The sequence below is a fragment of the Gobio gobio genome, assembly GCF_949357685.1.
Source record: "Gobio gobio genome assembly, chromosome: 17".
Classification (NCBI taxonomy): Eukaryota; Metazoa; Chordata; class Actinopteri; order Cypriniformes; family Gobionidae; genus Gobio; species Gobio gobio.
Window position 1 is genome coordinate 28318794 of NC_137110.1, and position 25144 is coordinate 28343937.

At 39.1% G+C, this 25144-nt stretch overlaps 1 protein-coding gene across 1 annotated transcript; it reads left to right on the top strand.

Annotated features, from left to right (window-relative positions):
- utp6 (UTP6 small subunit processome component) lies at positions 1-24890 on the top strand. Its single transcript, XM_079841380.1, has 19 exons — positions 1-233; positions 317-401; positions 562-603; positions 903-995; positions 1098-1145; positions 1257-1320; positions 1513-1631; positions 1744-1821; positions 1906-1987; positions 2082-2163; positions 2395-2570; positions 13715-13794; positions 19879-19956; positions 20075-20254; positions 23369-23449; positions 23653-23762; positions 24113-24179; positions 24272-24344; positions 24440-24890. Exons 1-19 carry the CDS (start codon positions 142-144, stop codon positions 24592-24594), a joined length of 1785 nt encoding a protein of 594 aa, XP_079697506.1. The 5' UTR covers positions 1-141; the 3' UTR covers positions 24595-24890.
- The last annotated feature ends 254 nt before the right edge of the window (positions 24891-25144 follow it).

Sequence of the window (25144 nt, forward strand, 5' to 3'; positions counted from 1 at the left end):
GAGCAACCGGATGTAGTAGAGCACATGACAACTTCCCGTCCACACGTGTATCGTGATGTGAAGTTGGTCAGTGTCCGTTATTCTACAAAATCTCTGAATATTATACACTTTTTGTGAAAATTTCCCTCACAACCTTTGGAAATGGCTGACATAGTACAACAACGGTTAGAGGACAAAATACCAGCGCTTGAACAGCTGGAGAGAGTCGGGTTGTTCACGAATAAAGAAGTCAAGTGAGTATCACAGTAAACACACTAACAGAAATAAGTGGTTCTTCTCTGAAACAAAGTGTCCTCAAACAAGACTTTTGTTTCAGGTCCATGTTGAAGAGATTTACTGCTCTGGAATACAAGCTGCACCGGGCAATTCAGAGTAAAGATGACTTTATTACGTACATCCAGGTCTGTATTAACAACAAAAAAAATGTTTGTGAAGTACAAAAATCATCAGTATACATATTAGTTATCTACATCACGACTTTGCAAATAACCCTTCTAACCAGCTGCAAGGTCCAAATTTCATATGACATAATTTGATGTTTTGATTTTTGCTCTTTATCAGTATGAAATAAATGTCCTAGAGCTCATCAAGAAGAGGAGGGCGGTGAGTAGAGCTTTGGTTTCCCTTAGTTGTAAAATTATTTTTAGTATGGTAATAAAGACCTATGTTATCCTAAACAAGGGTTCTCAACTCAGGCCCTTGAGGTCAACTTTCCTGTAAGATTTTAGCTCCTACCCTAATCAAACACATCTGAACAAGCTTATCAAGATCTTCGGATTAGTAAAATGTTACAGGAAAAATTGTTTGATCAAGGTTTTATCTAAACTCTACAGGACAATGGACCTTGAGAGCCAAAGTCCAGAACCCCTTAACTGAACTGTACTGTACTGTTGTGTTTACAGAGAATTGGTTACCATTTTAAACGTGAAGAAATTGAGTATCCCATCATTCATCGCATAAACAATGTTTTCAGAAGGGCTACCACAAAATGGCAGGTTGGACAATATGAAATAACCTCTTTGGGTGCTGTAAAGTGATGTTCTAAAGTGTAAAGTGATTCAAATGTATTTTGATTCGAATAAATGCTTTTCCTGTAGGAAGATGTGCAGCTCTGGCTTTCTCAGGTTGCTTTTAATAAGAAATGGGTATGTGATTTTGTTATTAAACTGTAATAAAAACCAACACATCTATGTTAAATGGGTATGATTGTTTATGACATTAGGTTCTTAATCTTGTTCCTCTCATCTTTCAACCAGGGAACAAAGACTCAGCTCAGCAAGGTTTTGTCATCTATGCTAGCTATACATCCGGACAAACCAGGTAAACTTTTAGTGGATTTATTGTCATAGGCAATATTACACAAATATTCAGACTGCTCTATGGAACCATATACTTATATATTTGTGTGTGTGTGTGTGTGTGTGTGTCAAGTAATGTTATACATATTAATTTACTTTATAGGTATACATTTCAAACAGATACAGAAATAAAGTAATTTCATAATTCTTTCAGCTCTGTGGATAATGGCTGCTAAGTGTGAGATGGAGGACAGGAACTCTTCAGAGAGTGCTCGACATCTCTTCCTCCGTGCCCTGCGCTTTCATCCTGAGAATAAGAAAGTCTATCAGGAGGTGAGGAGACACTAGCATCTCTTTGAACTAGCCTGGGAAAGCTAAAACATTGAGTTATAAAGGTCCACACTAATGTTCATACAATAAAACAGTATTATTTGTGTGTGTGCAGTATTTTCGGATGGAGCTCATGCATGCTGAGAAATTGAGGAAACAGCAGCAACAGTTGGAACAAGCTAAAATAGATGTGGTGGGTTAATAGGTGAAGATGAGTCCTTGGGTAAAATGCTATTTAAAAAAACTATGTAACAAAACATTTATTTTCTCAATTTAGGGGGAATATGAATTTTCTCCAGAAATCTTGAGTGGAAAACTTGCTGAGGTGGTGTACAGAGATGCTGCTCAAAAAATTAAAGGTCAGATCAATTCAATTTCCACAGAGCTGTTCAACTCAACTGTTTCAGGTTGTATTAGTTGAGTGCTGTAAGCTTATCTGTCTTGTCTCATCAGGGGCTGAATTCATCTTGTCCCTGCTACAGATCGCTGCCATCTTTGACTTCACAAAGGAGCTACAGGACACCATCCTGCTAGAGTAGAGTCTTTTCCCCTTTTGCTTGCTATTTACATAGATCTTTCCTTTTTCATGTCTTACAGTTTTTACATGATCATATTAATTAGAGTTTGACTGATTTATAATTTTTCCTGACTAATCAGCAACAATTAATGAATAAAGGAACTATTGTAAATCCAGAAAAAAACAGGATTGGCAAAATCCATTTACAGAAAGTTCTTCAAACATCACCTTTTTTTTATTTAATTTCAGTCTACAGAGTCAGTATAATGATGACTGCCTGATGTGGGATTTCATGGCTAAGCGTGAGCTGGATGCTGCTGGGGCCCCAGAGCTCCAGTCTGCGAAAGGAAGAGCTTCCGATACAGACCGCAGAGAAGATCGCTGCTGTGCCGTTTATGAGGAGGCTTTAAAGAGCCTGAAAACAGGTATCATGATGTAACTGTTACTTCAGACACATTCAATGTTTGCATCTAAAATTATTAAAGGGTTAGTTCATTAATTACTCACCCTCATGTCGTTCCAAACCCGTAAAACCTTTGTTCCTCTTCGGATAACAAATTAAGATATTTCTGGTGAAATCCGAGAGCTCTGACCCCTCCATAGACAGTAGGGGTGTAACTAGGGATGAAACGGTATGGAAATTTCACATCACGATTATAGTGACCCAAATTATCACGGTTATCAATATTATCGTGGTTTTCTTCAAATGAGATGAGTGTTCAAAAAGAACAGATGCACACACTTAAAACATTTCAACACGTTTTATATTTGATAATCAACAAACAACAAATAAATAAAGCAGCTCTAAGCACTTTTTAAAGCTAGATTCTGTGGGATTTCCTTTCTTGTAATGTCCGTCGTCAATAGCAACACATAAAATAATCTCTAATATTATCTCTGTAAATATATTCTCAAGCAATATTCTCATCAGTGTTCTATCAGTCACATTTAAATCAGCATGTTTTGTGTAAAAGCCCAAACAGTATCCTAGTGAAATAATGCATATCCATATTTCCATATGATTTGACAGTTTATTTTATTAAATATCAAAATATGTGCAGCATACCTGACACCTAGATGAACACTTTACAGTCAGTTTGATGACAAAGTCGTTCTCTTCAAATGCTGAAGTTTGAAACGTGTAACGTTACCAATGTTGTGTGTATCTTTAGAGACGGTCCCTAAATTCGCCAGCGTTAATGTCCTTTCACACTGGACGCGATTTTGACACGCAAATAATTAGCGCGATGGTTTTATTTTTTGATCAGCTGTTTGTGTAATGAGAGCTTTCACATCGAACGCGAATGTGCTGTGGCGAAAAAACAATGTTTATTTTTTTCGTTTCAATGCCGATTTTTTTTAACACTCGCAGCGACAGAAAAGGCTTAAACCAATCACATACAAGGAAACAAAGGTGACAATGTCCAGTTGATGTCACTAGCCATTCAATCAACATTAACCTTTGCCAGGTGTCGCATTTCTTACGAGATTACAGCTGTAGTTGTGTTTACAGCTGTACACATGCAGCTGTGTTTGCCCACTATAGGCTACAGATTACGATATTATAATCAATACATTGATTTTTTTTTTTAATCTAATTGCGTCCGCGACTATAGAAAGTGAATGTGTTTCCGTCAGTACGACTGTGGCACTTAAATGTTTACATTTTGACTCAACTGGAAACACAGCAGCTCTGGATCGAGCCGTGTGTGTGTGTGTGTGTGTGTGTGTGTGTGTGTGTGTGTGTGTGTGTGTGTGTGTGTGTGTGTGTGTGTGTGTGTGTGTGTGTGTGTGTGTGTGTGTGTGTGTGTGTGTGTGTGTGTGTGTGTGTGTGTGTGTGTGTGTGTGTGTGTGTGTGTGTGTGTGTGTGTGTGTGTGTGTGTGTGTGTGTGTGTGTGTGTGTGTGTGTGTGTGTGTGTGTGTGTGTGTGTGTGTGTGTGTCGTCAGATGCGCTGCTACTGTCTCTGTCTGGAGGAGCTCCTCAAATTGTCCCACGGACATTTGAAAGTAAGAGCGGAACCGGCCATGAAGTTTTAGCTCCTGTACAAGATTAGCATACTCCCCTTCAGACTCTCTGTTCTTTTTAGACTGGGTACACCCAAAACCTTCTTCTCTGTCTTTTAAAGAAAATTAAAAGCTCGTCTCCACTGAATGATTACGTGTCCGTGTTTCTCAGCTGTCGCCGTGAATGTTTTGGAATGTTGGAGCTCTGAAACGTCGCAAACTCGCGTCACGGCTGGTGTGAATGGTTTTAACGCGAACTATTCGCACACGAAATATTCGCTTTTTTCAATGTTAAGTCAATGGAAAGGCGCGTTGACGCGCGTCTGGAGGTCCCGTGGCGCGGAAGGCGCGTTTTGCGCGGCGCGAAGGACGTGAATCCGCCTCATTCGCGCATAGTAAATTGAGCGTCTTGCACGATACGCGCGTTACACGCGAATGGTGCTGTTGTGCATTCACGCGTTTGAAGCGAATTCGCGTCTGACGCCCGAGTTGAAAAATTTGAACTTTGGCGTCAATTCGCGCCGCGTTAACCAATCAGGAGCCTGCTTGCTGCTGTCACGTGGTAAAGTGATGTGTATGAGAAACACTGCATAAATTAAAAATAGTACTATTGTGTCACAAAATGTAGTTTTAAGACTTTTTCAGGTGGGAATGTAGTTGTTTAAAGCTCAAATCTGTGGTTTATTTATAAAGAGAGCGCCTATTTAAAAAAAATAATCTTGTGTTTTTGGAGTTGTGAGATCCAGGGGATCATCGGGCAATCACTGCTCATAACCCCGGCGAAGGCAGCCTTTCCTCGGCCAGTCCTTCTTGCGTCTGCTGCTGGCTCTGATGTCCTGTAGTGGTTTGTTTTGTGTAGATCTAACGGCCGAGCTTTGCTCTCATGAATATAATTTGTTGTCTGCCAAATCGTTTTGACTGAGGGCAAAGAAGTTTCATAACTTTATATTTTAAGGATATTTTAACATACATGCAGTGAAGATAATGTAGGAGTTGCCTGTACCACATTTGTGTGGCTATTCATGCTTAATATATATTTTTTATGAAAATGAAAAGAGGCAGAGTTGTGTTTTATGACATATTTCTCCTGGAGTGCCTTGAACGCGCGTCAATTTCGTTTCCTGCGCTCGATTTCTATGCGCGGCCAATTCGCCGCGGACGCGCGAATGCATTCAAAATGTTCGCGCGTGAAACTAGACGCGATTTTGATGCTCTATTCGCGTTTGGTGTGAACGCAGCATTATGCCACTCATATTAGATGCGCTGTGGTTCTGCTGTGTTTGTTTGAAACTATTCTCGCTGCTGAAATAGAACAAAAACAGTCGATCAATGTATGATGAGTGAATCTCCTGCCTACATCGCACGCTCATCTCCGCTTTGATAGCAGATTTCAGCGAGTGAGAGCGGTGCGCACTCTGAACATAACTCTGGCTAATCTGAACGCCTCCGATTATGAGACATTGCATTCATAAACTCAATAGAAACACGTGTGAGTGGTTATAATGCGCAACGCGATTATAACAGATGGCTTTTGGGAAGACTATAATAAGTCCAACCGCCAGAGTGGCTAGTGTGCAGCCGAAAAAACTAGGGATGCACCGAAATGAAAATTCTTGGCCGAAACCGAAAAAGAGGAAACCAAGGCCGAAAGCCGAAAACCGAAACACCGAAAGAAATTATGCCAATTATTAGTACCATTGCATTTATGGCTATGACTGTGTACTAACTTTACTAAAATCAAGGCATTGCAATTGCATAAATTAATATTAAAGTTTCAAAGAATAAATCAATTACAAATTGCCAATATTTATTTAGCACATTGCAACAATGCACAGTATAAAATAAAATTAAAACTAAAATGTTTAATTTGACCCCACTCATTTGTACATTAATTAATAATGTACAGGCCTACAGAAAGGTTTTAAAATTAAATGTTCTCTCATAAAAACAAAGTGCATTTAAGGTCTAGTGCATTTAAATTTTTTCTCTGTAGGACTACTACAAGAAAGTGCATTCAGAACAAGTGCAACTGCTTTAAGATACAACTATTTTCTCTGTAGGGCTTTAACATAATAGTGTATCAAAACAAAGACTGCCATAGCCCATATGTTAACTGTAGAATAGGGGTGTAGCGGCACACAAAACTGACGGTTCGGTACAGCAGTTTTACAGAATGACTTTTTATTTATTTTTATTGGTTTACTGAAAAAACAAGTATCTGTCCTTAAATGAATTAAATTTATAACTAAAAGTTTATTGAATATATTGGTCTAAACTATATAGGGAGCCCTTACTTGCACATTAATATTAAAGGTTAACAACAGAGCCCAAACTATTAGCCTAAATTAAGTTGCTATGTATTTTTAGGTCTAATAATCAACACTCAAATAACATTGTACGCAAACATGTAAACTTCACTTAGGCATTTCGGCCATGTTGTTTCGGTGATAAAAGTCTTTCCATTTTCGGCCGAAAATTTTCGGTGGCCGAATATTCGGTGCATCCCTAGAAAAAACATTACACCCGCAAATGGCGGTTGTTAATGTCAAGCCCTGATTATAATCCCTTAATGTCGCCCTAGTCTTGTCTGAACTTGTTTTTTCGCTTCACGTTATTCTTTCCCAGACGTCCCAAAGTCCACTTGCCTTGCATTTGCAGATTTGAAGTGTTCCCCCTATTACAGCGATTTTCTTCTAGCATGTTCTGCAGACAGGGTGACCATCTTCGATTAAGTTTCCCTCAGGACTTTTGTAAAAGCCAATATATGACCACACCTCAGATTTGGTCCTTTTAGAAGTCTGAAAAATCTCCCGAGTGCTGTCACTGCTATTTCTTCTCATTCAAAAACAGCGGTGCGCTGCGCCTGAGCCAGACTGACACTGACTAGACAGGATTTACCGCGAGTTTTCAAAATCGTGATAATCACACACGGTTTTAATGATAATTAAATTTTAAACGATATTACTAACCGTCACAAAATTTTATCGTGAAACCAGTAATCGTTTCATCCCTAGGTGTAACGGTACACAAAACTGACGGTTCGGTACGTACCTTTGTTTTGAAGTCACGGTTCGGTACAACAGTTTTACCAAATGGCTTTTTATTTATTTTTATTAAACAGTGGTTTACTGGGGAAAAAAAGTGTCTGTCCTTTAATTAATTAAATTATAACTAGAAGTTTGTTGAAGATATTGCTGTAAACTATATAGGGAGCCCTTACTTGCACATTAATATTAAAGGTTAACAACAGAGCCCAAACTATTTGCCCAAACTATTAGGTGTAATAATCAACATTCAAATAACATTGTACGCAAACATGTAAACTTCACTTAGGCTAAGGCAGTTTTTGCAATAACTTCTAAATCTAATTATACAATAGTGTTTTCTCCAATTCGTTGTTGAAATATAATCATTTATCCACTGTGGCTGTCATTTTCATGACAGGTTTATTTAAACATACATGAAATAATCAAGACATCACTAACAGGTTAAGTAGAATATAATTAATATATAGGCTAATATAGTGCATATTTAGTGAAAGAGTTGATTTATCTTCTGAATAAAATTATGTGGACACTGAATGACGTGATGCTACGTGACATTTTTTACTATCAGTTATATTGAGGTCTTAACGCCGTTGAAACACTGAGCGTTGAAACACCACATATGATATGTGACAGTAAGTTGTAATGTATCCTCAACATACCTTCAGATGTTTATTCATGTTTCTTCTTTAGGAAGAGATGATCGATCGCATTCACAGATGATCGCGTTCGCGTTGCGCGCCCGCTTGAACTGTGATCAGTCACGCCACATTAAAGAGCGTCAAAACGGCGTTTATCGTTTTAATTTCGTGATAAAATGAACTGAATACTTAATATGTTTGTGTGAGAACTCGTATTGAAGTGTGTTCTGCTCTTAAAACAAGCCGACTGTTAAAGATTGCATTCGGAAACCGTTCGGTACACGCATGCACCGAACCGAAAGCCCTGTACCGAAACGGTTCAGTACGAATACGTGTACCGTTACACCCCTAATAGACAGCTATGTAATTAACACTTTCAAGGCCCAGAGAGGTAGTAAAAACATAGTTAAAATAGTCCCTGTGACTCCAATGCTTCAACCTTAATTTTATGAAGCGACAAGAATACTTGAATAATGAACAAACTCTTAAGACATCACAAAGATAAACCTAAGGACTAATCCACATATCTAATCAGGGCTCTACATAGCGCCCATTTTGGGCGCATTTGCGCCTGAAAATGACCGTGCGACTGTGAAAAAATATTTAGGCGCACCGGTGCGAGTGACCCGATCGATTCTCATGAATAGATGTATAATACAATCAGAATAAAAACTACAACTGCCAAAGTGCATCAACACTGACTGACTGAGCAACTGTTGCGTTTCGTGCTGCAATCAACTGCTTTTCATGCCTTTTGTCAGCAGAGCATGAGCAAAAAACGTGTGCGACGGACACACCTTGTTTACCAGGTGAAACGTGTGTGACACAGCCATGCGCGCTCACCAGACGCCTCGCGCTGATGTTTCTTTGCAACCAAAATTAACTAGAAATACTACATTTGGATTATCATAAACCAGGTCGGAAATTAACAGGGGCTTGGGGCAAAAATGCCACCAAAAATGAATTAATAAAAAATCATTTTAAAACGCCCCTGTATGAGTGCTTGATTTAATCTGTATCAGCTGCAGTCCATACAAATGACTAGATGCATATGAGTGAGTACATCATGAATCCATTTACCAAACCGTGTTTTTATCTTACCCTGAATCACTACGGTACACATATAATAAGTGTTTATATTCTGACTATTCAATTCCAGTTTGGGTCGCAGCGCTGCGGAGGAGCACAGTCCCTGTGTGACTCGCCATAGACACAAACAGAGAGAAGTAGATCCGGCTGCAGTGTTCTTCCGCGAGACGCGTGCAGTTCTGTTTATTAAGCGCCAGAGCGCATAAAGTTACGGACAGCTATTGCTCCGAGTATTGACGTGATCTTGTACAAAAGTCCAATAGACAAGTTGATATTAATTAACAACGTTTTAGGCACAATACTGTCTATTTCGGGAAACTACACCAGAACGTTGCGCATCTCCAAGCGGTTTGATTCGAATGAATCTGCGTTTGAACGATTGAATGAACGACTCGCACATAAGACTTGACGCCACCTACTGGCGGTTTTATTTTCATTTATACTTTGCATAGACTTTTTATTTAAAATATAAAGCTTTTAACTAAGTTTCAGTTGAACTTGTACATAGCCTATTTCTAAATTCAAAAAGTTATATTTAAAACATTCATACAACATTATTCACCCATGAGCTGCATTAAATCTATGTAAATGTGTCTAAACAGCACTTCAGATAGAGCTGCTGTGGCACTTCTACAGTGCAAAGATTGATCTTTTGATGCTGATTTAATTTGATTGGTAACAGTCTGGTTGTGTCTTATTGCTCTAACTGAATTTATTGTTTAAATTAACATTTTAAAAACAAAATTTCTATTTTAATTGAAGAAATTGCCAAAAGATGATGCATACATTTAATAAGATTAGAAAACATTGCTCTTATAATGGTAAAAATGCCCCTGGACATTAATTTAAAGGGACAAAGATTATCCTAGGAAAGTTATAATTGGAATGCGTGTTATTGATCAGAAAGTGCTCCTATATTTTGGACTGTGCTCCTAATTTTTTTAAATTAGGAGCACAAGTGCTCCTCAAGAAAAATGTTGGCGTAGAGCCCTGCTAATGACAGAGCACTTTGTCATGGTCAAGTGTTTTGACAGATGTGAGTGTTAATTTATTCTCCTTTTCCACCAAGGCAGTGCTGGTGCTGGTTCGGAGCCAGAGCCTAATTTCAAATCGGTTCTTTGTCTTTCGACACCCAAAGCACTAGCTCTGAACCAGGAAAAGTGGTTCTTAAAGGGTAACTTCAGTGATTTAGCATTAAGCTTTGTATTTAAACTTGGTCATTTATGCCGTAGAAATGTGAAATTATTTTTGAATTTGGTGCCTTCTAGACTGAGAAAAGACAGAAAATGTATTTATCTCATGTGGATGAAAGACAACAACTCCCAGAATGCACTTGCTTCGCTGCCCTACGAAGCCACTCCGTACACCGTCGTTTTGATCTTCATAGTAATACAATCATTTCGTTCAGTTAGAGAATAAACACTACAATTAAAAACTGAACGTGTCTTTTCAATAAAGTGTGAGTGAGCCGAACGAAAGCCACGTCACAGACGCAGCAGTGTCAGATTTCCTCAGCAGTGTCAGATTTCATTCCTCACGAAGAGCTGAGCTGAGCTAACGTTAAGCGCCAGTCTGGCACGTTTTCAGATCGCATATGGAAGCTAAACTATCACAGGAATTCATTGAAAAGTTGATACTTTACTCTGCACCGCGCTCCGTTATTATTAGGGGTGCTCCGATTGATCGGCAACCGATCTCTATCGGCCGATAATCGATTTGGGATGATTGATCGGCGGTCTCTAAAAAGGCCGATCTCATGAACCGATCGCATGCTGACAACACATAAAAACCTGTGCCTGCCGTGAGAGCTAGGGCATGATATGCAGCGACACCGTCTCATTCTCTTTCCGGCGCGGGTAAAATAATTATTATGCTGAAGGTGAGGTACAATTCATATTTCTATATTAAATAACTTACGCAGTCATTTGAAAACTTTCTGTGAGACGTAATTTCACAAACAGCGCGAGTGAATCACTGCGTGCGCGCGCTCTCTCTTTCCCTCTCAAAATGCTCAAATGGCGTCACATCAGTGCATCGCATCTGCACTAAAATCGAGCTGCACAGTTGACACAGGATTTGCCACTTGCACAATCGAGGCAGTGTCGCATCATCACTAAAGTTTATAATTTGCATTTATTTTTAAGTCTTGCCAGTGTTCAAACTGCTCCGCACTCGTGCGCTCTTCAGACCGTGAGAGCGCACACACACACACACACACACAGGCCATCTCACAAAAAGCTTGCGAGTACAAATTGCGCTGAAATGGTCAGATACACACAAATGTATGTACTAAATTACCGTCTTGACGAGTATGCACGTAAACCCCGTCGTGACTCGCGAGTGAACGTTTGTGCAGCTGCAAGTAACCGTATCCGTGTTCGCTCTTAAAGTGACAGCTGTCGAATAAACTGCTGCTGTCTCTGAGTTTCTCTTTGTCTTGTGTTGTTTGATGAACCTTTATGACACACTGCTCTTGAATGACTAGCTTTTGCAACCTTAAGTGTAAGGATTCATCTAATTTAATTTATTCAGGGAAGACCAATATTAATTTACATTTGATTTCTTATTAAATGTCTTTAGTATTTCTTACCTCAATACTAATGTTAGACCTACCTGAAATTTTGTCTTTAAAAACAAAAATGCACTGCATGATCAAATATTTAGGTGAGATAATTATATACATTTATATGACAAGAGTCACCCAAGGGGTGGATTCCCCCATTGTCAGAAATAAAATTCAGGCCCTGAATGAATGAATGTATGTAAAATTCCCTATAAATAATTCTACATGATAAAAAGAAGGCTTCAAATAGATCAGTATCGGTGATTGTATCTGCAGATACTGCTTCCTGTGATCGGTGATCGGCTCCAAAAATCCTGGTCGGAGCACCCTTAATAACAACAAAAAAACTTGCCATAGTTTTGTCCTTTGTGGCAATAGCCAGTTTTGGTGTTACAAGTTTTACATATGGCTGCCAATTATTAAATGTAATCAGTGTTTTAAGAGGCTACATCCCATTAAGCTGATCTGATGTGTGTTGGTCTGCCTAACCCCTCTTTGTTTGGACTAATTTTGTTACTCTGCCTTATTTGGGAAAGATGGCCTACAGTAGCCTTAAGTTATCTAATTTTCTAAAATAAACACTTGGTGGTTCTTCAAGATCTTGACTCTAGCCTATTTCTACAGTTATTTGTCTCAATACAGTTAATTTTGAGTTAGTTTAATTTCTACAAATGGTGCAAACTCTGCAAGATTATAGATAAAAGATTCCCATTCCCCTGCCATTCAGTGATCGGCAATCGGCAGATCATGATCTTGGTAATCGGCCCCAAAAATGCTGATTGGAGCATCTCTAGTTATTATGATTGTCCGTGCGGCCGTCTGTGTCTTACATTCTGTGCGTGAGATCGCTCCCCTATGGGCGGGTTGATAACATGCGGAACAGCTCCATCTAGTGGCTGTAGTCTTTAGCCTCTGGCCAAAAAAATTCTCCGATGACGCAAAATGACGATATTTGCGTCATCGGAGGAATTTTTCCAGAAATAAAATGCATAATTCTCTCGTCTCAAGGGGATATGAGGGGGGAAGTACCATAATTTGAATATACTACCGGGTTTCTACTGATACAAAGCCTAATGCTAAATCACTGAAGTTACCCTTTAAGTAACATCAAAACATTGCTGGTCTAGAAGTTAGAACCGCTTGCGTCAGGGGCTTGGGGCAGGGGCTTGGGGCAGGGTTTTGAGGCCAATGTAGGATCGTAAAGCCATGTGCATTAATAGTAACGCAACGTCGCCATTGTTGATGGAAGGCTTGTTCGAGTTGCATCGACGCTGTGCAGACAGATCGCCGTATGACCTCAAAGTACAGCGAGATCATACGACTCCTTATGCTTTTGAATCGCTCATGCTGTATTTTGATATCATACGCGGATCGGTCTGCACAGCGTAGATGCATCTCAAACAAGCTTGGTGTGTTTGTGTTTCCCGCTGCCTCGTGTTGCTGAGAAAGATGAGCGGTATATAGTGACATAAGACCTGGCTCTGTGGTGGCTCTCGCATGTGGAAAGGCAAACCGGTTCTTAGAATGCTCGTCAGTCGAACCAACTCCGAACTGGCACTGGCTCTGAACTAGCACCCGGTTCATTCTGGTGGAAAAGGGGTATCAAGAGTCCTTCAGGAAGAGCTAGTGGTTTTACTTTGTGTGCTAAATGAGACCGATGTGGACTTGCTCTCAAAGGCCTGCATGGAGCTCATGGTCGGCCTGCAGCTGCTTACAAAAATAATGACTTTATTCAACAATCTCTTCTTGTCTGTGCCCATCTCCTATGCTGTTGTTGACGTAGTGTAAACAGTGCAGCTTCCTAATTCCACGGCAGAACGTTGGCTCACCATCGGCTAGCTCCTGCATCAGCATTACATGCATGCGCTCTTTTTTGCACGCAAAAAGTATTCTTGTCATTTCATAAAATTAAGGTTGAACCACTGTAGTCATATGGACTATTTTAATGATGTCTTTGCTACCTTTCTGGACCTTGAAAGTGGTCATTAAAATGGCTGTCTATGGATTTGTCAGAGTTCTCAGATTTCATAAAAAATATCTTAATTTGTGTTCCGAAGATGAACAAAAGGTCTTGCGGGTTTGGAACAACATGAGGGTGAGTAATTAATGACAGAATTTTCATTTTTGACTGAACTAACCCTTTAAGTTAATTAATTGGTGGAATATGAGTGGATTCTCATGGTTCTAGCTGCACAATTTGCTTACTGATGTGCAATTTCTTTTTGTAGAGGCCATGTGGACATGCTATGTCACGTTCTGTCTTGAGAGATATAAGAGGAAGACAAACGTCATTGAACTCAAGGAAAAGGTAATTAACCTTTTTTTTGTGGTGTCGTAGTGTGAGATTGATATAATAATGTTGATTAGAATAGCATGAATTTTATTGATTTGGGAAGTTTAATTTATTATGTTAAGCCAGATTTACGAAAATACATTTACAACATGAATGTGAAGTCATTCCCCCTTTACAAGCAAAAGGCACATCGAGAACTTTAACAATTGGGTATATCAGGCTAAACAGTAACCCATACTAAACCCATCATTCTTGAAATTTGTGCGTTCACATGTCTCAGGAAAATGGTCAAAACCTTTACAGAGGTGCTTCTGATTAGCTCAGTTTGAGCTGAATGAATCTGAGCCACTGTTTGAATAATTTATTATTGTAATGATATACTCATGTCATGATTCGATACTGAACTTACAATACGATACTACCACAATATATATATTTTTTAAGAGGTTTTATTATTTTTATTATTATTATTATTATATGATGTTCTTGTTATCAGGACCCACAAATATTCCCCCATTGCATTATACATTATAATCAACAGACAAGCCACGCATGCACACACAGACTCTCCCGGTGCTCGCAATGTCCTGCCTCTCCCACTATTAATGTGCTATACATAAAATTATTAAAGGGTTAGTTCATTAATTACTCACCCTCATGTCGTTCCAAACCCGTAAGACCTTTGTTCCTTTTCGGATAACAAATGAATATATTTCTGATGAAATCCGAGAGCTCTGACCCCTCCATAGACAGCTATTTAATTAACACTTTCGAGGCCCAGAAAGGTAGTAAAAACATAGTTAAAATAGTCCATGTGACTCCAGTGCTTCAACCTTAATTTTATGAAGCGACGAGAATACTTGAATAATGAACAAACCCTTAAGACATCACAAAGATAAACCTAAGGACTCATCCACATATCTAATGGCAGAGCACTTTGTCATGGTCAAGTGTTTTGACAGATGTGAGTGTTAATTTATTCTAGTGTTGTCAAAAATATCGACATTTATCGATACCAGCCACGCTCTCCTCTACTACGATATTGACGATATCATCGACCATCGCAATGTTTTACTGTAAACATCGTCAACTGCCAATTTAGGGGACATCTCCCAACCCAATTACTTTGTTTTTTATTCAGTTTCTTACCTGAATACTGTTAGACCTACCTGGAAAAAAAAGCAGTGTATTTCATTTGTATCTTTATTATATTGTATTTATTTGTGCTATTTTTAGTCATTTGTTTATTTGTTCTTATTGTATTACTGTTTACTCGTCTTTTTAAAGGTCCCATGGCATGAAATTTTCATTTTATGAGGTATTTCAACATTAATATGAGTTCCCCTAGCCTGAATATTGTCCCCAATTGGATAGAAATGTTGGATAGAAATACCGAGTTCTGGCTGTCTTTCTCTGCCTTTGAGAAAATGACAGGCCAGACTAGCCAATCCTGAAGTCTCCTGTTTTGACGTCCAAGCAGGAATGGTTACCTCCCTTTCCTCCGCCCAGAGAATCTGGCACGCCCATGCAAACGCTCGAGAGATCATGGCTTGTGAACGAGTGAATGCTGGCAGTTTCTCAGTGTTTGGATGTACAAATGAAAACAGAAGTCTTTTTTCAGTTCCTTCTGATCTGTGATCAGTGATTTCTTATGTGTAGCTAATTATTTATTATTTGTGCACACACTGCGTGCACACACTTTTCTATCTTGTGAGTCAGTGTTTTGTATGTCCTCGTCGCGTCTATCTGTTCTAAAATGTGCATACAGTTGTGAGTTTCTGCTCAACATCAGCAGACTCACATCTCTTTAGAGATAAACCTCACACACGCCGAGGCTCGGGCTGCACTGGCCGGTCGGCCTTTAACATCACGACCCCCAGTACTGCATCTGGCCCACAGCGGAGGCGCCAAACGCGGCGTGAGATTAAGCAGAAGGGGGGTAAGCGTGAGCATATCCGGGCTAGCCAGCTATCACCACAATAAACTGGATTACATTCGATTAATGCTGTTGTGTCTTTGTTTGCGCTGTGTACTCAATGCGCGTCACTGACGCTTTTCATATGATTGGAACAAATCTAAAAATAATGCTATAATCAACACTTACTCGTAACTCGTTCATCTCGACAGCTGTAATGGTAGATTGCATGTGTTACAAAGTTGGTAGAATAATGAAGAAGACGGACTCTGCGTGACTGGGACTCGTGTTTATTCAGAACTCTCAGATACAAACACAATAAACTTGCGCTGACAGCGCTCTCATAACTCAGTAGTTACTATAAATAACTTTGTTAGCAATCGCTCCGTCTCTGGTACGTTAGTGATGTCCGGTTCGCGAACGAATCATTCTTTTGAACCGGTTCTTTTTAGTGAACCGAATCAGTTCACCAAATCGGACTCAATCGTTCTAAAGGGTTCGCGTCTCGAGTCAGTGCTGATCCATCATTTACTAGAGTTACTAACTTTCTGACATGAGTGACAGCCCCTCCGACTAGAAATATACTAATAACCTGAAGTATATTCTAGTAACTACAACAGTTCACTGAACTGAGACGTACTGACAGAACTGATGTGAAGTGAACTCTGGTCCATCCTTCTCTCTGGCAGCAGCTCGTGCCTGGTAGACCTCGTTAAACCACGCCCCCTCCACTCATTTTAAATGCAAAGATGTCAGCCAATTACAACAGTGGGCGTTTTTACTGAAGTCTCACAGCAGACACGCCTCTTGAAACAGGGCATTCAGCGACAGGGCAAACATCAGTATTGAAAACATGCCTTTTATTTCTAAATTATGACATTTTATGATGTAAAAATCATACTAACAATATAAGTACACCTCAGGAAACATAAAATAATAGAAAAATGCCATGCCATGGGACCTTTAAATTCAATTTGAAATCAAGCTTCCTTGTGCTGTATATAAGCTATTGCAACACAAATTAGTTCGCAAATATTTGTGAGATAATTGTAATGGTAATTGATCGACGTTTATGAGAAAAAGCTTAAAAGCTTTATCATATAAATTGATCTCTTCAGAAGAAATGTTTAATTGCCTAGACTTTCAATAGACAGACAAAAAAAGAAATTATATTAAAAATATCTATTTGACAGTATATGCAGCATTTTTTCCCCGTGGTATCAAAAATTGTATCGAATTTCGATACTTTTTAGGTATCGTATCGAAGTTAGAAATTCCAGTATCATGACGACAGTAATTTATTTTCAGGTTCCCCTTTTCCACCAAGGCAGTGCTGGTGCTGGTTCGGAGCCAGAGCCTAATTTCAAATCGGTTCTTTGTCTTTCGACACCCAAAGCACTAGCTCTGAACCAGGAAAAGTGGTTCTTAAGTAGCACCAAAACATTGCTGGTCTAGAAGTTAGAACCGCTTGCGTCAGGGGCTTGGGGTAGGGTTTTGAGGCCAATGTAGGATCGTAAAGCCATGTGCATCAATAGTAACGCAACGTTCGCCATTGTTGATGGAAGGCTTGTTCGAGTTGCATCGGCGCTGTGCAGACCGATCGCCGTATGACCTCAAAGTACAGCGAGATCATACGACTCCTTATGCTTTTGAATCGCTCATGCTGTATTTTGATATCATCGGATCGGTCTGCACAGCGTCGATGCATCTCGATCAAGCTTGGTGTGTTTGTGTTTCCCGCGGCCTCGCGTTACTGAGAAAGATGAGCAGTATATAGTGATGCTAGACCTGGTTCTGTGGTGGCTCTCGCTAGTGATGCACCGATCATGATTTTACATGGTCGATTCCGATACCGATTTTTTTCAAGAAAACTGGCCGATTCCGATACCCGTTTTTTTTTTTTTTTTTTACACAATAAAAGAATGAAAGTATACATGAACAAGATGTTTATTTGGTATTTAACAGGCTAAATTGGCTTTTGGCTAATGAAAACAAGTCCTCAATCTGGAATTCACAGGAAATTGAATTGGAAATTAAAAGGCTGAAAGGTGAAATTAAAGGCAACAACTGCATATTCTGCAATCCAAACAAAGATGTTACTTAAATCAGCATTTGTTTTTAAATTCAGTGTAAAGAAAAAAAAGTCTTTACCAGTGAAATTAAATAAAACCAAAGTATATAATTGTTCCAAAATGTTAAATCAAATAATGTTTAGTGCAACGAAAAAAACTAAGATGCTACAGCAGGGGCTTTTTAAATCAAATTAAGTCAATGTAATTTTAAGGTAAAATAAAAGGTAACACTTTAGAATAATGGTCATTAGTTAACATTAGTTAATGTATTAACTAACTTGAACTAACCATGAGCAGTACATAATAATAAAAGTTACTGTATTTGTTCATCTTTGTTAACGTTAGTTAATATAAACATCACAGTGCATTAACTAATGTTAACAAGATTTTAATAATGCATTAGTAAATGTTGAAATTAACATTAACAAAGATTAATAAACGCTTTATAAGTGCAGTTCATTATTAGTTAATGTTAACTAATATTAACTAATGACCATTATTCTAAAGTGTTACCAAATAAAAATGATCATCCTATAGGCTACAGAACTGATAGTATTTAATTTCAAAAGTGCATGCATGTTCTTCTTTAGGCTACAAAAAGAAGTATTTCGGCTTTGTCACAAGTTAGTCTGTTTCGTTCTCATCCGATCCAACACGTGAGAAACTGAGCTGAACAAACGCTCACTATCTGCTCGTGCAGGCGGAGAGGTAAGCTCGCACAACTTCAGCTCGCGCTGGAAAGCGGCTCTTCATTCCCTTCAGCATATCTCGTCTCTTCCCTCAGTTCTCCAGTTTCTGTTTGTAACACACAAGTGACATGTTCGCGAATGATTGCAATATATGCGTATGTGCACGCGGGTGCACTTCCTATCGTACATACAATTTTTTAACAATTATAATGTTTTCAAGGTCTAGCAACGTAATTACTGCAAGTTGAATGATTCTAATTGGCTCAAAGAAAATTAACAGTCATGGTAAATTTCCATACAATGTCAGTTATTTAGATTCACGTGTACAGATATCACTTGTTGACGCTTTCAACCCGGAATTAGGCACGTAATGACCTTCCAGAATCTGGAGCAGGCGCCAGCGTGCCCAGAAAACACGTCCACTCATCTCTTAGGATGCCCGTAATCCACATCCAATACTGATCTGTAACACAGAATACTGCGCACATACACAGATAAACAGTCTCTCCAAGGTTGGTTGGTTGAGCTCTGGTCCAAACCAGAGAAAGTTTTACAAAACACTGATAACACGTGCTTTTCTTTTAGTGAGAGGTACAGACAGGCCAATTCGTTAGTGTTTCAGTAAAAGGAAATATGGATTTGTCTTTCATTTTATTTTATATTTCATCTCTGGAAGCAGTCACCACTCAGAGACCAAATACAAACCTTAGAAAATATAAAGGAAGGAACAATCATTGGTCCTCTTGATTTAAGCATAATCATCGCTTAATCATAACTGGAAAGAATCATTAAAGTCATAATTATTATATAGGAGGATAAATATTGATTGAGGCTTTGATTATGAATTTAATTAGGATATATATATTATATTGAAGCGGCAGTGGATCTCAGAATCCAACCTTTCAAGCTCAACACGTTTATTCTTATTGTTTGAATCTCGTTTTCTTGATTTACCGTGAGTACCATGTTTTACCATGACTAATACCAATCTAGCTTACTGCAGTGTGCAACAAGTGTCTCGTACCCGCCAAGCAAACGCACAGAGTAACGTTAGTACATAATTTTCAACATGCTCAAATGTATCTAATATGATCAACAGCTCTGCGTTACTCCACATACGCTTGACCGGAAGAAGCGGAAGCGCCAACTGTGGCATAATAAAAGTTCTGCTGCTCTCCAGCTGTGTGTCGCGCTCGTCTCTCATTACCAATCTGCCTTTTAATAGCAAGCTCTGATAAAATTGTGTGTTGGAAACTTTATAATTCACCAACAACCAGTTAGTAATCAAAAACATTATTTAAGAAATGTTATTATTGGTCTCCTGTTGTTACTAATACTAACCTTCTTTTTGTTTTCTTGGTATTTGTTTGTTTGTTTTCTGGTTAAGTGCTTGACTCGATTGTGTGACTGTTCAACTTTTCAGAGAAAGGAACGATTACTCCAAGTCTTACAGAGTGCTCATGATGTCAAGCTTTTGCAAGAGACTTTCTACAAGAACTGGGTAATGTATACTTAACATTGGCATCATAACGCCTTCACCTTACACGCCTTATGCAGCAGTCGGTTAAAATGGTGCTTCTGTAAGTAATATAGGCCACTTCCATCCCCTCAAAAAACAGCTACAGGTCCTGCTGTCATCAGGGGATACAGTATCTGCTACCCAGATCGCCATCGCAGCCTCTCAGCGCTTCAGCCAATCAGTAGAGATGTGGAGCTTCAGCCTCCAGACATTGGTCCATCTGGAGAGCGCAGAGGCGGGACTTCTATTCCAGGAAGCCCTGAAACACGTGAATCCCAAGGTAGCATTTGTGCCACAGCTGCCTCTAAGTGGGACATCTGCCTGCGACAGCAGATTTGCCCTAATTAGTCCATTAGTTAATAAACTTCTACTTTTCCTTAATTTGTAATGATAATTGGATAACAATACTATAGTTACTTTACATTTATCAATTTGGAATTCATCCAAACTAACTTAAATTGCTTTTAAGGCATACATTTTATCAGTTAATGCATTCCCTGGGAATTGAGCTCTTAAATTTGGTGTGACTAGCACCATGCTCTACTGTTTGAGCTACAGGAATGACCATAGTCATGCAATAATACCCCTTTTCCATCAGAATGAACCAGGTGCTAGTTCAGAGCCAGTGCTAGTGCCAGTTCATAGTTGGTTTGACTGACAAGCCTTCTAAGATCCGGTTTGCCTTTCCACATGCTAGAGAGCCACCACAAAGCATCAATGTATACTTCTCATCTTTCTCAGCAACTCTAGCGAGGCAGTGGGAAACACAAACACACCAGGCAGGTTTGTTCGAGATGTATCGGCACTGCGCAGACCGATCAGCGTATGATATCATAATACAGCATGAGCAATTCAAAAGCATAAGAAGTCGTATGATCTCGCTGTACTTTGATGTCATACGGCGATCGGTCTGCACAGCACCGATGCATCTCATACAAGCCTTCCTTCGTTACTATTGATGCACATGGTTTTACGATCCTACATTGGCATCAAAACACAGCGAATCCAACGCATTCGTGCAGCTCGCCGCAATTTGTATAGACCGAGATTACAATCGAGCAGCAGCTATTAGCTCGATTAGCTGCTATTTCAAAAAATGGCAAGTCACAAGTTTGTGTTCGTCTTGTTGGTCACGGTAACCCCAGCCCCTGAAGCAAGCGGTTCTTACTTCTAGACCAGCAATGTTTTGGTGATACTTAAGAACCACTTTTCCTGGTTCGGAGCTGATGCTTTGGGTGTGGAAAGACAAGGAACCGATTTGAAACTAGGATCTGGCTCCGAACCAGCACCAGCATTGCCTTGGTGGAAAAGGTGTATAAGAGTCTTCCTCTGCCAACATAACTCAGGTTTGCAAATTAATTTGTCATCAGTGCTCTTTCGTCAACCAGCTAGTGAGTATTAGCCGTGTGTGCAGGATTATGAAGCCTTTAGTTACATAACCCCACAAAGAGGCTGTTATGTAAATGTCCACATGGGAACATGAGGCTATAGAGCAGGGATGGGCAGACTTGGTCCTGGAGGGCCACTGCCCTGCAGAGTTTAGTTCCAACCCTAATCAAACACACCTGAACCAGATAATCAATGCCTTCAGGATTATTAGAAAGCTACAGGCTGGTGAGTTTGATCAGGGTTGGGACTAAACTCTGCAGGGCAGTGGTCCTCCAGGACCAAGTCTGCCCATCCCTGTAATGGTGATATCAGCATGCACAATTACCTGGTTTGTTTTGTCCCAACAAAATGGTTATATCAGTTTATTGCATAATTAGAGGTTTTAAGGGGAAGAGTAGTGAGGGAACTCTAATCACTATTGTGAAATTTATTGTAATAAAATAATACGGTGGCAGTCCAAAAGCCTTGTAGCAGTAGTACTTGTTTTCATTATTTATATTATCAGCATTGTACATAGTGTACAGTGGAACATTTGACAATGTTCCAAAGAGCATAATTTGTACTTAAAGTTACTGTAAGTTTTTCACTGTACTAAAACTTAAAAATACCACTATGTTTCCAGATATTTAGGAAACATGCTAAATTCACCTACTTGTTTCTCTGAAAAACAATGCTACAGCCATTTATTCTACTTATTCTCTGAAATGTGCGTTCCATGTCGGAATGTCTGTTTTTGTTTTGGTCTGTGCGAAACCGCATGTTGCCAGTTTACCTAATAGTATTTCGACACCCCAGGTGCAAAACCGTGTATTGTTGCTATGGAAGCCAGCAAACAAACTGGGTCAGAGATGGCAGATTCTACCCAACCTAAAAAGCCTCTGTATCCATATAAAAATCTCTATAAAGGAGAGCATATTAAAACACAGATAAATCAACTCATCAACTTAGTGTGGCTTTCATTGTCAACTTTGCTCGCTCCTGTTGCATGTCCTCAAGCTGGCAACCTGCATGAGCGTCGAGTCTGAGGAGGGGGAAACGATGTTCTCTAATATTTTTAATTTGGACTGCAGTACCTTTTTTTTTTTTTTTTTTTTCTAAAGACTTTCCAATTTAAGATTGAACATTGTTCTGGGGGGTCTGCTATGTATTTCCTACTGCACGAGGTGTGATAAACGTGCATAATTCAAATACTCTGTACGCAATTGGATAGTCCTTCAACCAATCAGACCACAAGAGGTGTAATCAACGGGCAACGACCCATCTTCTCTATCCGTCATCGTGTTAAACCCGCCAATAGTGCGCCAGGTGGATAAGCCAGTCTGTGATTGGTTCCCGCAAAAGTGTAACAGAAGCAGTAGAAATGAATGTACAGGTTTCCAGACTGAGTTGCAGGGCGAAATCAAATCGCCGGCAGATCAGGCTGGGTTTACCAAGGGGCAGTGTCACAAATTTCAGACTGGTAACCCTAAGGTTGCAGGTTCGAGATCAATGCTGGCAGGAAATGACTGAGGTGCCCTTGAGCAAGGCACCGAATTGCCGGGTGCCATAGCAAATGTGCCCACTGCTCCGGATGTGCGTTTACTACTCACTACTCATTTTGTGTGTGCACTAACTTGGATGGGTTAATTGCAGAGGACAAATTTAGAGTATGGGTTACTATACTTGACCTTCACATGTCATTTTTAATACAGCCAAATCCCTTGCAATATTCAAAAAGCATCTAAAAACTCTCTTCTGTAAGCACTTTACTGCATTCTGCAGACTCTATTCTAGACAATGTTTGAACATTTGTTGTTAGTACTTCTTGTGTTATCCCCTCCTTAAGATATCCCCTGGCTTGGTTTCTCATTTGTAAGTCACTTTTGGATAAAAGTATGTACTAAATTAAAGTAAATCTTAAATGTTGAGGGTTTTTTTTTCTTCATTTAAACATTCAAATATTTTCACTGTGGGCCCAATGATATCACTTATATATCTAATAATCATTGTATATTATGCTCTACAGGAAAGTCTTCCATTATGGCAGCTGCAGGCAGATTGGAGCATGACCTCACAGACACAAGAGGAAACTGAGACCTTTTTTAAGGTGGGATATGACACAAAACTATTTGTTTAATCTAAAACTCTCCCAAGACGGGTCGATGGTGGTGGATATAAAGGCATTCTGATCATTTCTGAATTTTTTTTTTTTTTTGTAGTGCTGGTTACATGTGTAATTCAAATTCTAATGCAGTCCATAGTGTTAATATATAAAATGTAATTACATTGCTCCTGATTCTGTACTTGCAGAAAGGCCTTCTGTCCCCAGTACCTGCAGTGTCATCTGCCATGAAGGAAAACTACCTTGAATGGTCATACAAAACTGGTAGTTACAAAAGGGCTAGAAAAACATTCACAAGGTACACATTGAATACATTTATGTGCTTTAAGGTTATTTCTTTCTGTATTTATAGTGGGACCCTAAAAGCTGAGTAAAAATGCTTATTTTGCATTGTTTTAATGGAATTTTAATATTTATATTTTATATTGGCATACTACTTTGTTTTAAATTAATTTACCTGATACTTCTATACAAAGAAGCAACTTAAAAATGAGGAATATAAGCAAAGTCCTGAAACATTATTTTAAGATTTAATTTAATTTTAAATTCTAGATGTTCAGAGTGGTTTTAGACTTTTGGAACTCACTGTATATCTACAAATTAGAAGCCATTTGAAAACAACCCCTTCTTTTACTCTTTGGGTTTCAGCTTACATGAACACAGACCCTTCACTAAGGCATTCTTCCTGAAGATGATTCAGATTGAGAAGGAGCAGGTAAAAGTGATGTAGCACATGGTGACCAGTGTCTAAAATATCTATTAACCAACAGACTTGTATATAAACACTGATGTGTATTATTCTCTTAGGAGACACCAAAGATGAGTAACTTGAGAGGTTACTATGAGCGAGCACTTCGTGAGTTTGGCTCCTCAGATGAAGGTGAGTGATTCAGTGCTTTTTAGCCATTGAAAAGGCAACTCTCATTCATTCTTTAGTATATTACACTGAGCAACAAAAACTATTTGATGTTTTAGATCTGTGGATGGACTACATCAAGGAAGAGTTAGGAAGGCATGGAAACCCAGAGAACTGTGGGAAGCTCCACTGGAGGGCTGTTAAAACCCTGGAGGACGAAAGTGTTGAGCGTTTTAACACCAAGTACACACTGCTGCAGACAGGGAACATTTAAAACCAGCATACATCTTTAACTTGTTGCTCTGTGTTGTTCATATTTGGACACAAAGTGGCCGATGGGTTTCCCTTTGAAAAGCTTAATTATCCCCTTGCAGTAAGTAAAAGAAAACAAGAGTTCCATTTATCTTTTTGAACATTTTTGAAACATGCTGGCATTTGCTCTTTACTGTTATAACAGAAATAAACATTTTTACTATGACGTTATTGTTTTAAATGTTAAATAAATTCTTTGTTGTATTTTGGTGGATCCTATCTTACACCAGCACACCAAATAAAACAAAAGTTCTATACAAAAAAACAGTGATGAAATTTTGTAGCTTGTAGGTAGCATCAATTCAGAACACTCTTGACATTTTTTGCATTATAAAGCTAGACATTCATTTTGCTATTACAGAGCAAAGTGTAAAAGTTTTTATGAGCCTTACGTACCTCTTCAGAGGGGTGAAAAAAGGTAAAATCTATAAAACAATGGCAGTGCATTAACTGATTTCACATCTGAACTAACAAAAAGTAAAATCTCCTTAAGCATGACACGTATGTATTAG